General features: G+C 41.4%; 1 protein-coding gene across 3 annotated transcripts in view; it reads right to left on the bottom strand.

Moving 5' to 3' along the window:
- The window catches only part of TRIM9 (tripartite motif containing 9), a 106,137-nt gene that overhangs the window by 10,930 nt on the left and 80,107 nt on the right, over nucleotides 1-15,100 (bottom strand). For all 3 annotated transcript variants that reach the window (XM_044232158.1, XM_044232159.1, XM_044232160.1), the window contains exons 6-7: nucleotides 13,574-13,731; nucleotides 11,983-12,121 (exon numbers count right to left, since the gene is read on the bottom strand). In XM_044232158.1, coding sequence (XP_044088093.1) covers nucleotides 11,983-12,121; nucleotides 13,574-13,731 — 297 coding nt within the window. The remainder of the gene's footprint in view (nucleotides 1-11,982; nucleotides 12,122-13,573; nucleotides 13,732-15,100) is intronic.

Here is a 15,100-nt window from a genome sequence, read left to right as displayed (position 1 = left end):
CCCAAGCACGGTTCCCCAAGACCTGCCTTAGCAAGGCATTTGCACAAAGCCTCATCCCTCCCGCAGGTGCCACAAAGCATTAACAAAAACCAAAGTGGCTTGAGGCTGGGAGGGCATTCTCAGCAGGCCAGGACTCAAGACCAGAGTACACCTCAAACATCATAGACAGTTGCTCTCATTTCCCCCAATTTTTAGTGGTAGAGAAGGTAATTTAGAAGGTTTCCTTTTCATTCAATTTTTTAGAGTCGAATTTAGAAACTTTAGGGTAGGTTTTACCCAGTGAGGCCCAAGAGTGATACTTCAACCCCTTCGGCTATCTTGGAAGTTATTACTTGTATGACTTACAGCTTCTTAAAGAGTTTCTATTTAGGAGATGATCATTTTTTTTTAACCAATTCTTTGCTTTTCATACTTTTCCCTTTTCTTTCTTATATACATTTTTCCATTTCCAAATGGACAAGATGATTTTTCTATCCTAACACACTCAACACTTGCTCTTTGGATAGGAGAGGAAGATAGGGCTGAAAACAGAATCAGGGAAGAAGCCTTACCTTTGTTTCTGAATTAGGATCAGACCCCAGGGATGCCACATGAGCAGCTTTGGTTTTCTAATAATAGTCTGTGGGGCCATGATGAGGTGTGTGGGTGGCACAAATGTCTTTACTTTCAGATACTTGGGTCTGGCGTAAACATCACTAAATGACTAAAATCACTCCTTTCTCTTTTGTCAAACAATAGGTGGGTTCTAGGCAGTAGGGTGGTCTGGTCAGAGGTAGATGTTTCACCAGTCAGGACCTTCTTAGAACACAGTGTGACAATAATACTTTAAGAAAGAGAGATGGCGTGATGATAATATTCTATGTCCAAAACTAAAGAATTATCTTTTCACTGAAAAAAATAATTCTGTCTTGGTGGCCAGAGGATGTTCCTGGGAATATTTGTCTGGTTTGAGTCTGTCAGCATGCTTCTTCCTGTTACACATATCCTTGTCCTATCAAAATGCTATTGTGGGCATGCTGAAGCCACTGGAGTGTGTGTATGTTACATGATCCTATTTGAAAAGCTCAGAACAGGGCCATTGGCTAGTTTTAATTGAATACTGCTGAGAGTCAGCCCCATTTTAGTTTCTGCATCTACAATATTAAAGTTAGCTCTTCAGGCTTTACTCTTATCCTTGGAGAATTCTTTTTTTTAAAGAAAATTATACAAAGATCTCAGAGAAAAGGAACTGCTACTCATGGAGTTAAGGTGTGGTATTCCCAATAATAATATATTCAAAGTTTCTTCTACCTAAACTTGATATAATTTGGATGACATGACATATATGGCCATTTCTTTGTTCAAAAATAGTAAATCAGAATTGATTCCTATTATAATTCTCTCAAGGGAGAATTAATCTTTTAGTTTAATGGGGAATTTGAAATCTAGCAGAGCACCACAAACTGACGTGGGCTTCATTTAGGGAGAGGAGGCCATATTTATGTTAGTAAAAGATTTTAAAATTATTTTTTATTTTATTTTTTAAAGATTTTATTTATTTATTTGACAGAGATTGTAAGGAGGCAGGCAGGCAGAGAGAGAGAGAGAGGAAGAAGCAGGCTCCCTGCTGAGCAAAGAGCCCAACTCGGGGCTTGATCCCAGGACCCCATGACCTGAGCTGGAGGCAGAGGCTTTAGCCCACTGAGCCACCCAGGCACCCCTAAAAGATTTTTTATTAACAAGAATTTGCTTGGAAGTGTATTTTTTCCAGGCGGTAGCAATCAATTCATTATATTGAAAATAATTGTTGCTTTAAAAATGAAGGGAAAGGATGTACATAGTTTATTGAATTCTAGAGTTTATTGAACCTCCAAGTCATCATCTGAAAACCAATGAAGAGGTGTATACTGAATCCAGACCCTGGGGAGCATATCTGAGCCATCATGAAACATACTCACCTTTCCTACTCTGAGTACCGAGTTGATAATGGCACAGTTCTGTGGGACGGGGCCTGAGCGTAGCTGTGGTTATTCATGGAATTAATAACTTGACACTAAAATAGTTATTGTTTTTCTAGCCTTTTATGTGGATCCATTAATTACTGATGACCAAATATTCCTTCACTCCTCTCATTTTGAACTATGCCCTCTTTTTAGGCAAGCTTATTTAATACCCACTTTATCCAACCATCTCCATTTTCATCTTTTTTTCCCCCCACCTATGGCCTCCCATACCCTTCAGCTGGGCTCTTACCCCATTTTCTTTAAGGAGTTCCTAAAAAAATTTCTTAACTCATCATGAAAACTTCGTGAATGAATTACAAGAGGGAGACTCTTTTCCACCCGATCTCAGCCACACTAAACAAGCAGTGTCCCTTTATGCCCTCCCCCTGGGCACACAGGGCAAATATTTGGTCAGTTGCCTGTAAGTCATCTATGTCACTTGATACTATCTTAGATTACAGGAGTCTCAGCAGAGGAAGACCCTAGTCACCAATCCCCTTTAAATCTTCCCTTTTCTGGGCTAAAAAGAATCTATTTCCTGCCCTTTTTCTATGCTCTGAATTTAAAATCTTAACTCTTCTTGTCTTGCCCCACTCGACATATTCAAAAACATGAACCAAAGACACTAAGACAATATTGGATATAGTATTACCACTCCCTGGTTTAGTTAAACAATGTGATCACACATTGCTGTGTGATTTAACTAATGCACATACACAGAACCACCCAAGGGTATATTCTATGTTATACCCATGGGATGCAGGAAGACTACATCCCACTTTGTCACCTCCTCTTGAAAGCACCACTATTGAGATCTGGAGATCTGGAGAAGACTTCTCAGCCATTAATGTTCTTAGCCAAGACAAATAGGAGTGGGGTTTATCTCTCACACCTCCACATTCCCTCCCTTCCCCCCACCAAATACATGATACAAAAGCTATGTTCCAGGTCATAGCTAATATCCAGGATCACTGTTATTAATTTTTTAATGTACAGATCACTAGAGAAAGACAAGTTGTACTTTAAAAGATTCTAAATGTCTTGTTTAATGATATGCAGTGATCCAGTCTGTTGAATAGTTTTGCTGAGTAAAAGCAGCTGATCAGGGAAGACCAATGGGAAGAGCAGTAAGATGCTGGCTGAACACTGGCATGGTGACTCTAGGCACAGCTGTAACTGCGCAGTGGGAACAGTCCTCATAATGTAAATATGTCAAGACATACTTTGCATCAACTCTATTAATGGCCACCATTTTCCTCTTGTCCTTGACTAGACTGCTTTCCCTTCCCACCCAGGACTGGCTGGATTCTGGAGTCGAGGCCTACGCTTAAAAGAAGCCATCAAGAATTATCAAAGTGAAGACCCGCTGAACATCACACGTATTATTTACTGACTTTTGGGTTCAAAGTGAAAAAAGAATGTCTAGGTGGTATACTCCTGTTTGGCTAAAGGTACATACTTCTTTTACTTGTTCATTAGTTAACATTTATTAAACACTTACCATGTGCCAGACATTGTATTAAAACTGAGCAGCTGGGAAACATGAACTTGGAAGGAGAGCTGACCACAAGAAAGAGAATAATTTAGACAAAATCTTCTAGGGGCAGAATTTCTTGACTGATTTCAACATGTACTGAATACGAAAGATTTCTGTAGCGTGGTAGAATATTTTGGAAATATTCCTCACCAGTCTGTGAGGTGTTATTTTTGGAATTCAAAGAGGAAAAGCAAACCAACAGGGCTTCCTTCTGACAGTGTATGCTAATGCAGCTTTCTTTGTGACTGGTAGAATTCTTGGTTATCTCTTTGTCTGGTCGGGTACAGCTTCATATCTCAGGCAGCCCGTGAGTGCTGGTCCAGCAAGACAGTTGTATTTCAAAGCCCAGTAAGACAAGATATGTCAGTAAGAACTGCACAAGCAGCAGTAAAGTTGAGTTTCAGTTCAATTATAAACCAGCTGTAAAATAATTTGCTTTTTGGGGGAAGATTTTAAAGAGACAAATGAATGAAGGAGGCTGAGTCTCCTTAAATGATCTAATAAGCATCTGAAGGTATAATTATGTCCAACTGGTACATGAGTTACAATGAAACGTGGTATTTTAAGCTCTCTTAAGTGTGGCATTAACTGCAGTTGAGAAGTAAGAAACAAATTTGTTTTGAAAAAAATTCCTTTTAAGAGAAGAAATAGTCTCTTAAACACCCCTGGGACAGCTGCATGCTCTGTCACCAAATCCTCCACTCCAGTTTAGAATACCATAGCATTATTTCTAAGTAACTGCCATCAAAAGAACTAAAAATTCCTGCATTTCAAATAGATACAACAGATTCCAAAGGACTCATCTGCTCCCCAGAGTGTCAACTGAAAAGCATATTGCCCAGAACCAAAGAAAAGGTCTGGTTCCAATTTAGTTCTATGGAAAAATTGAGGAAATTCCCTGGGATGTCATGCATGTTATCAAAATTAAAAGGAACAGAGTATTTCTCTTTTCTGGGCTCTGAAAACTAGCATGCCTCTTACTTTGGATTTTGTAAAACCTACCCAAATTTGTTCAGGTATGATTTACCTACCTTGAGGATTTTGTTTTGGAAATGCACGTTCTTCTAACTAATGTTTTGGGAGCTCTGAGGTTCTGAACCGGGAAAAATAAAGCAGAGGCATAGGAAAGATGATCTCTGGTGGACAATATACTCTCCCCTATATGATCCTTTTATCAACTGTTTTCTACTAGTGTTGAATTCTCAGTATCACAGGCAGATCTTTAAGACCTATTAAGATCCTTGCAGGAGGCAGGAGGTGTCTATGCCTGTTCATCACATTTTCATAAACAGTTGACAGATTTCAGCAGTAGTTTTGAAGAAATAAACCATACAAGAAAGCCAGAGGTACAAATTATAAAGAACTCGGAGGTTATATGTTCTAAGTCCGTAGTTTTAGAGACAAAACAAAACAAACCGCCCTCCAAACCAAGAAACCCCTCCCAACACTCCCCTCCCCAAACACAACAACAAAACAAAAACTTCTGAAATCCAGAGAGGTTAAGGGACACATCCCAAGTCACACTGCCCACTGTGGTAGGACAGGGACCCAGGCAGGATCAATTCCAGGGGGATAAAATTTTGGGAGTGACAAGGCCATTGTTTCTCTTTTGTGCCTTGGAAATGTACAAAAGGTAAACTTTAGGCCATGGGCCATGGACACAATCCAGTGGTCTTGGGGTGACCAAGATTTGTGCAGATGAACCCAATATCATTCTTTCAGTCCTGTACCATATTGAGTGAGGGTAAATCTTTCTTCTCTAAATGGATCAGTTCTATGGACTGGGGCGGTTAAGGATTGCAAGGCAAAGGATCATCTTCCCCACCCCAAGGTTACAACTTCTCTGGGGGTGGGGCAGGTTTAGTACACTAGGGTTTAGGAGTACGGTACTTACGTTTCTCCAAAATCACCATAAGATATCTGCAAAGAGATTTTGGATAGATGCATCTGGGGCTATTCTGGGGCTATTCTGGGGCCATATTCTGCTTATACCACGGAATATTCTTTTGGTTATTTCTTTCAATGTGTGGGAGAAGGAGCTATCACATTGGAAGGGGTAATGTGACAGTAATAGTCTAATAGGGGAAAATAGGCATTTTAATTTTATGAACTACATCTTCTATGCCCCCTTTTAGAAAGCATCTTCTAAGACATAATTTCAAGAATTCTAACCCTCTTATTGTCATTAGAGAAGACAATTCTGAAAAGTGTTAGGGAGAGGATTCCTGTGGATGTTCAACTAAGAAGATGCTTGAGAGCATCTTGTCTAAAGACTGATTCTACATTTATCACTGTTTACCTTCTCTCCAGTTTCCTCACTGTTGAGATCTGGAGGGCTGAGAGCTTTTGCCAATAACTGGCTCTGTGGTTTCAACCAGAGCAGAGCTTCAAGACCCAGACCTCATTTGGTAGGGTCTTTTAAGGACCTTAAAGATCTGGCTCCAAAATTCCTTTTCTTTCCCAAGCAGCCACCTGTCACTGCCAGCCAAAAGCAGTTTCTGATCCCAGCAGGGGAGAAGGGCCTCTCTACGTGAACACTTATCCTGAGGGTGGGTGAGAAAGTGGAGATGCACAGACAGAAGAAAAGGACAGGACCTGAGTAGGAGTTTGGATTTGATGCTGGAAAGGACAGCCTCTTCTCACCTCCTTCTTAAAGGAAGAATGTTATTTTTTCCACCCAAATTCTAACATGACTCTTGGAAAGTGTTAGAGTCCATTTCTTGCTGGGATTTCTGGATGCTCACATGAGGCCGCTACATAATGCTGCTTCATTTGGACAAGATGTTTTCACACACTTAGCAAACAGATTTAAGATAGATTTCCCTATTTCCTTCCTTTTAGTTGAGTGCAAATAGCGCTGTTCTAATGTCAGCACTGAAGTGCACTGTGCTGGGCAGTGCAGGCTAGAAGGTCAGGGTCTGACATGTCACTTAACTTCTCAAAGGCTCAGTCTTCCCATATGGAGGATGAGGTAATAATTATAATACTTCCTCCTGGAGTGTGGGAGGTGGAATAATGGCTTGTCCAAAAATGTCCTTGTCATATAATCCTTGCAATCTCTTACCTTACATGACAAAAGGTACTTTGCAAATGTAATTAGGGTAAGGATTTTGAGAAGGAGAGATAATCCAGATGGCCCCAAGGTAATCACAAGGGTCCTTATAAAAGGGAAACAGGAGGTGCAGAGTCAGAAAGAGATTGGAAGCTGCTACACTTCTAGCGTTGCAGATGGAGGAAGGGGCTGTGAGCCAAGGAACACAGGTGGCTTTTAGAAGCTTGAGAAGGAAAGAGAACAGATTCTCCTCTAAAACTACCTGAAGGAATCCAGCCGCATCAACACCACACTGTTTGCCTAGTGAAATCCATCTAGGAGTCTGACCTAAAGAACTGTAAGGTAATAAATTTGCATTATTTTAAGCTACTGAGTTTGTAGTAATTTGTTACAGCAGCAATAGGAAATTAATACACAGGGTAAATCTGCAATATTGCAATATCTGAACAGGAGAGGGGTTTGCATTTCTGGGCACAGAGGTGTAGTCTAGAGTCTTTATAGCTGTTTTAGGATGAACAGAAAAAACTCCTAGTTTTCCCTTAGGATCTTATAGAATTGAAACATAGAATTGATTTTTTTTCTATAGTTCTTCTACTGGATTTCAGTATCCTTAAAAATACTTGCTGGCTGTCACTTTTTCATGGAATCTTTTAGTGGGTAGTGAAGAAAGTTCTTAGAAGCTTGACACAAAATGAGATAGAGTTTATTGCAATAGTTTTCTCACAGTATTTTGTATTGTGATTCTATAAAGCCTTCTGAGATATACCTAATATCCATTACCAAGGGTTCCAGGGAATATACTGACTTTTAAATGTTAAATGGAAATATTTTTACAATTCATAATATACTTTCTAACTTTCTTATTAAGAACACAAACCACAGAATGCCATCTTTTGACTTTTTTGGGGGTGGAGGGGTCCTTCTCGGTTTTCCCAGTTACCTTCCCTCCTCATCAGTACCTCTTCTCTCTTCTAATGTGATGTTCCTAGTCTGCTGTGGTCTTCCTGAGTGGGTCATGAACTCAGTGGACTTGCGCATAAAGTAAGAATAGCAAGAACTGAGGAGATCAGGGGCCCTGCTGTAAGGATAGCACAGGAGTGTCTACATCTAACTTTGACTTTTTTTCTTCTTTTTTTTGACCAATCAGAGGTTATTGTTACTTCTTGATTGTAAGATGACTATCTAGATTGCCGGGTGGATATCTTAGCTCTAGAGAGGTGAGGGAGCATAGTTTTTAGGTGTTCGGAGTCAGATGCCATGGAGTTCAGGGAGAAGGACGAATGAAGCCCAAAAACTCTGGTGGCAGGGGCCATGCCTCATGCATCTTGATCCTGGGCCCAGCACAGTGCCTGACACAACTGAGATGCTCCATTAATGTTTTTTGAATGAATGAGATTTTATTATCATAGTCAGCTTAAGGCAGATTTTGAAGCTTTTGCCTTGTATACAGTTATTCCTTGTGTTTGGATTTCTATCTGACTGTCTCTCTATACTCTGGGAAGTCTTCCCTCTTTTTTGGATCATATTCACTTTCTTTGCAATATGCTACAACTTATTTCATGTAGCTCTTGGGTGTTAAACAATCAGGATATTATTTCTACGAAAACATAAATTTAAAAAGTCCTGTTTTAGGTACACTTCCACTTTTTGGGGACTGCTTCTTAGGCAAAATTAAACTAAATAGCAGAATTGAGGTGATTTTTAAAAATGGAATGGTTCAAACATTTCTGGTGTAGAATCTATCTGGAAAGCAACTGAGAAACACAGATCAAGGGCCTCAAAAGTGTTCATGCTCCTTGGTCTGGTAACTCCAACTCTAAGAATTTGTCCAAGGAAGATACCAAGATTTGTGTGAGAGAGTATTGATAGACTCAAGGGTGACACCCTTCCTGTTCTCACTTCCCTGAAGGATTCCCTCCTCCACTAAGACTGAGTGAAGCCATTCCCTGGCAATTCTCCCCACTGAGAGGGGGTCAGAGAAAAACCCTCTCTTTTCAGTCAGCTAATAATCTTGAGTTATTTGAGCCCCAGGAATGTTACCTGTGGTCTATTTTATTTTCTTTCCAGATTAAAGAAAAAGAAAATGTTAGTCTGTTTAGATAGGCAGATGGAAAAGTAAATGAGAAAATTACCGATTCTGTTCTCAGCCTCATCTAAAAAAAAAATCTCTTTCAGGAGTAGAGTCTCCCAGACGGAATAAGCCCCAGAACTATGTGGGAAGAAGGCCTTGTTACATAACAGGTATTCTTTTGCCAATGGTTTCAAAGACCGTGACACAGCCATGACAGCTATTAAGTGGATTACTTAAAAAATATATACAACTGGGGTTGTGGGCCTCATTTTAAAATTTCATCAAGATTCTTAATTGTTGACAGTTCTATTTCTTCTTAAGTCAGGGTAATTGGGTTGAGATCTGCAGCTGGCTTATGTGCGTGGCTGTCTTAGGTGCACTCCGAGAACTCTGCTTTCAGGGAACGAATCACACTTGAACTCACCTAATGATGCATTTTCCTTTCCTTTTCCCTTTTAATAACACTTTCTTTATAATTTCCATTGAATTAAATTATTTTTCATTGTTTTCCTGACTGATTCCCAGATACAAATTATGTCTTCCTGCTAGTCCCCTTTCCTTCCTTCCCAGTGATAATAATAACTTGCAAGTATGTAACTAGTCACGTGTCTTTTAAGCCTGTCTCTCTTCCTAGACTGTGAGCTCATACAAGCAGGGGGGACATCTCCTTATCCCTCTACGCCCACAGTGTAGCACACAGTGAGTCTTTACCAAGCACAGCCCAATAAATAGATATATAAGCAGAACTGCTTCTGGAGAAAATGATCAGCATTTATAAAAACGTAGACCTCTGATCTCCCTTGCATAATGTTACCTGTAAGTCAGCAGATGGTTTTATGATCCTTCAAAGAATATAAGTGACAAGTGGTTTAAACCTTGGACTAAATGCAGGTACATACAAATGAGACTTGCTATCATATATGAATTGGACCCTTCTGTAATACAGATTTTTGTTTTGAACTTGGGGAAAGGCTTAGCTGTTGCTAAGAAGACCGCAAAACATCTTGTTACAGTAGAAAGCCGAAACAAACCGCCATGCCATTCCCAAGAGCAGCAAAGAAAATAAACTTCCAAAGCAAACCTTTCCAGGAACTGTAGGAAGGAAGATTAATAGAATACAATATAAGTTCAGTTAATATATTGAACCCTGTCAATGGCATTTTTCTCACTGATTTCTAAAAACAAAAACAAAAACAAGAAAACCAAAAAATATATACATAGTTCTTTAATTCTATAGGCTTTCTCTATTGTTACAAATCTTTTTGATCTTTTTAATCAACTCTTTTTAAAAATTAGCTATCATTATTATTTTTTCTTGCTTTCTAAACCTTGTCTCACCATGTGAATGAGTTAGAATGAGGGAGAAACAAATAGAACAAACCAAAGTTATGGAGAAAGTATGTGTGTGAACTTTATTTCATCATGAGAAAATCACTTCTGTGCAGTAACAGAGAATACTGATATATCTACACGATGATAAGGTTTTCTTTGTATTTAGATACATACCTTATATTTTGTACACAATATATAAAATTCATGGAGGAAATTAATTTCTACAGTACAGTTTCTTTGTTGGAAGAGGACTTGTTCCGTTAGTTTCGTTTAGAAAATGACCCCCAGTTCTGTGACTGTGGTACGAGGGATCGCAGTTCCAATCCTGTAATTTATTAGACACCATAATCTTATGAACAGTAAGAGAAACTGAGAAACTACATCCTCCTGCAGGATGAAAAGAGAAACATGAATGCTCAAGCTGCTATGCTAGTAACTGATTTTAGCGGAAGAATATGAGTTCCATGATGTACTATGAATAGAAGTAGTAGGTCTCATGACACATATTAGCAACATTGCTGCAAACTGTCTCCCTGCTCTGATGACATGCACTTCACTCTTCAATCAAACCACCTTGTACGCACGTGGGAAACGAGGCCATCATCTCGAGGGGCCTTCTGCTTTGCACGTAGGCAACTCTTGGAGGGTTTTAGCATTTAGCAGGGTACTTGGGGAAAGAGACAACTGCTCTCAAGCAGAGAGGTCATCCCAGGGAGAAGTTGCTAAAACGGTCATTCGGGGGGCTGTAGCTATCCCATCCCTAGAACCCGATGGGAATGGGTCGTGTGGGCATGTTTCCTTCAGCGAATCCTTCTCCTTGAACAGCAACCCTCACAGACTTACCACTGCTCCCCAGGCCCGGTCTTTACGGCTAGGGGCCTGTCAACCTTGCTGTGGGATTTGAAGTTGTGCTTGTTTTTAACCATGTGAACCATTTTAAGTATGACTGGCGCATGCCAAAGTTTGTGGGAAGTGGGAAAAAAACACCACCGCAGTTCTTTGAGCTAACATCTTGAATTTGAACAAAATCAACACAATTAGTTCTGCAGAGGGAGGTTATGGGGAATGCCAGCGGGGGTGACTTCTGTGATTAAAATGACACCCAGAAGGTCTGAAAATGCTTTGGCACTGACCACAAATACCTCTTCATAGGTTTAATTTCATGTGCTGTGATTGCTTTTAGAATGAAAATGTTAAAAGCCTCAGAGGTTATACCTGGTCATCAAACACAAGCAAGCCCCTCTTCTGAGAGGAATGGCTTGACTCTGATGACCAACGTATTTATAGTATGGCCAAGAAGCCAAAGTTCTCTGGGGCATGACATTGTAGAGTGGCCCTTGGTGGCCTAACCCAGCCTAGAGGGATGGGCAAAGGTGGAAATGGCGAGGTAATGCGGAGCTGCTGGTCATTTCCTGTTTGGTGCCCACAGGAAGCCTCAGTCCTGGTGTCGCCGGCCTCGGCTTTGGGCGTGAGATGGAAGGCGGTCTGCGCTGGCCGACAGGCCCTCTCTGAACAGCTCTAGCATCCCACACCCATTGGAAACATGTTCAGTCACACATATCCACAGCTGGAAAGAACCTCGGCCCACCCTCAGAAACAGGTAAGGACTACAAAGCAATTTAGAATCATCTGGATAAAATTGGCAAGTGACGTGTGTCGTGGAGAATGGGAGCCTGCCCTAGAACCTAGATACAATTGTTTCACACCGGGGGGACATTCAGGCCTTCATTTTTTCAGCTTCTTCAACTGCAGCTTATTTAGAGTGTTATCAAAGGAAGCCGACGCCCCAGGCCATTTGAACTGCTGCTGTGGACTCTTTGGTTTGATCACATCCACATACCATGGGCTCTCTAACGGCAGGAGAGGAACAGCGGCTTTGTGCCAGAATGCAGAGCAAGTCATGGAAACACTTCAGAATGTGGGCAGTGGTAGGGTTACCTCCGGGCTTGCCAGCCACTTTAGATGCCTCGCAGTTCTCGCTCTGAGGGATACTGCTGAAGGGCCTTACCCTCAGACGTTTGGAGGACCAGGGTCTTGCTGTACTGGCTGACTCCTGTTTTGTTGAAGGCCTTGATGCGAGCGTTGTATGTGCTGTTGAAGTGAAGACCATCCACGGTGCACATCGTCTCCTTCCCAACATATACTTCCTGAGGGTCAACAAAGAACAGGCCACAATTTAATGCCAACCCTTGTGAGGATGAGGGAGGCAGTGTCGCTCAGTGATCAGGAGCAAACATTTTGGTGGCAGCCTGATCTGGATTCAAGTTCTGTGAGATACTAAGCCATTTAATTGACCTTATTTACTTATTTAAGATTTTATACTTATTGTTTGAGAGAGAGAGAGAAAGCGCGTGCGCGCGAGAGCATGAGTAGGGGAAGGGGAGGAGTTTAGGGAGAGGGAGAGAGAGAATCTCAAGCAAACTCCCTGATGAGCATGGGGTCTAACACAGGGTTGATCTCAGGACCCTGAGATTATGACCTGAGCCAAAACCAAGAGCTGGACACTCCATCAACTGAGCCACCAAGGTGCCCCTAATTGGCCTTTTCAAGTCTCAGTTTTGACATCTGTAAAATGGGGACAATAATACCTAGTTCATGAGGCTGCTAAGACAATCCGGTAAGGAAGTCATGTGTGCAAACTGACAAATGTAATGCCTTATATTTAGCGTGGGCCTGGCACCTTAATGAGTCGTAATTACTAGCAGTTAGGGCTTAAAAAATTAAAATTGGGTGCTTATAGTTGTGTTATGCTTATTATTATTAACTTGGCATTTACCCACATAGTATACCTACCAAGCTCTCCATCTATCAGTGTGATTTGTCAAAATTGGTTTGAAAACATGAGGGTGGTCTCTGTGTTCTGTCTGTAACTCCACTGGTAACTTGAGGAACTGTCACCAAGATTATACTCAAAGGCACAGAAGTATAGGTTTTATCGTGGTGCAGAGGGAAGGGGGAGGAAACAGGGGCGGGAGGAAGAATGACATTTCAAAGGCTTAAAATAAATCGAAGCATAATGCATCTTTAGCATAGGTTAGGCATGTGCCTCCCTCTTTAGCTGTAGGCTTCTGCAACACTATGCTGATGTAATGAGTAAAAATAATTTGTATTCAAAGTACAGCCTTAAAATGATAACTCTCTGGTGGGATACTAAGCAAATTGGGGTCTGGGATCCTGGCATGCTAAGAATTTTATATGATGGATTATCTAACAGACTCTTAACCACAATACGTGAGGTATGTGTTAATATTATCACCTCCCATTTTACAAGTGAGGTCATGAAGGCTCAAAGAAGTGAGAAGTGGGCACAATCCCATGGCTAAATGGTGGAGTCCAGATCCGAGATCAAGCAGTTGGACTCCAGAGCTTGTCTCCTACAAGGGCTTTCTCTTCAGAAGGGGAGGGCAGTTTCTCTTCAGAGACTCCTTTGTCCATCTTTGATGGTTCAAGGTGAATGCAGGTCTCCATTGAAGGGCCGGCAGACCCTGCCAGGATGGTCTGGTCTCAGGAGAGGTGGGGAAGCTTGGCCTGAGACCCCACAATGGGTCCTCTGAGGTGGTCCTTGGCTTTGGTTAACAAGTAGCAGATGCTCTACTTACCCGGAACTGACCACCATTGCCATCATCCAGCTCCAGAATGTAGCCTTCAGCAGGCACCGTGGACAGAGGTGGCTGTTTCCAGGACAGCGTGGCGCTGTTGTTGTGGGTACAACACTCCTCCAGCTGCAGGATGGGGGTTGCTGGGACTGGAGAGGAAGCTAAACAGAAATTAATGTAACCCTGGCTTCTGCTGAGGTACAAACATTTCAGGATCTTGGAATGGGAAACATCCCCCTGATCAACATGGGGCTTGACTCAGTACTAGTCCACGGGGGACCTGAACTGGATCTCTTCCAGAGTCTCCAGGACTGGGACTGGGTCCTGAGCTGCTGTGATGCCCTTTCCCAAACTTGTGGTACTTCTTACCTTAACCGTGGGGAGACAATTGCTCTGTCTCACCCCCTTGAGCACTGAAGACCTCATCGCTAAGGAACTACTTTAATGGGAGATGGGTTTCCAGTCTGGCCCACTAAAGTCCATGTAACCCATAATATGGGTGAAAAACATATCATAAAATTTATCCTGAGCCTTGACCCCCAGTGTATAAACTTGGAACTGCCTATTCTGAGGAGTTTGTTTGTTTTACCACTGATTCTATTCAAGGTGTTGTACACATAAGTAGCTGCAACAGTGGATTTTTGAAAACTTAGTTGTAAGTGACATAAAAACAGTGATTTCTCCATTTCTAGACTTCTGAGGAACTTGACCCCATTTTTCCACGGTAGCCAGGCTAGCTCAGGTCCATTCTCTGAGGTGCAGAACAACCAACTGTGAGCCTGGAGAGTAGCATGGCAGCAGAAGGGGCCTGGCAGGGGAGGGTCAAGGTGTCCTTGTGACTTTGTGAGAATCTGCCACAGTACTATGAGTCACAACATACCCCTGTCCCCATTTTGTGCTGGGAGTCTTTTCTATTACTTCAAACTGCAGAGGGGTTGAACCTTCAGACACACAGACATAGAATTGTTAGGTAAAAAACAATCCCAGTTCCTAACATATGAACTCAATGTATATATTTGGGAATAATGTATTTACCAACTATTTAAAAAATTTTTGTTTAGCATCCAAACCATTAATTCGTTTTTGTAGCACTTTAACAATAGGAGAGAACAATTTGGATGGCATCCAGGGACATTTAAACGAACAAATGTTAATTATGGAACACCTGGTATGCTGTACCAAAATTGGACTCTGTGTCATGAATCAAATTATCTGCTCCCTGCCATCACCTCACCCCAAAGATGGTTTATTTAACAGCCATTTAGGAAATGGGTTCTATGATGGATAACCTAGGAAATAACAGCAGAGCTCATAACACAAGAGATATGAAGGTGAGGCAGGTCAATTATACTTAAGAAAAGACTTTGATACAAGAAAACCATGCCTGAGTTACTAGAACAAACATAATGAAATCAAAATTATGACCAGTTGATTGGAGGTAGTGAGTTTAGGAAGGAAAATCATGTTTCAGGTTTCAATAGCATAGAATTCAGTTGGTCTTATGAGAAAAGAGTGGTTTCTACAGCTTCA

Source organism: Neovison vison, chromosome 13 (assembly GCF_020171115.1).
Source record: "Neovison vison isolate M4711 chromosome 13, ASM_NN_V1, whole genome shotgun sequence".
Classification (NCBI taxonomy): Eukaryota; Metazoa; Chordata; class Mammalia; order Carnivora; family Mustelidae; genus Neogale; species Neogale vison.
The sequence above is the reverse complement of the archived record's forward strand: the minus strand, read 5'-3'. Positions and strand labels throughout refer to the sequence as shown.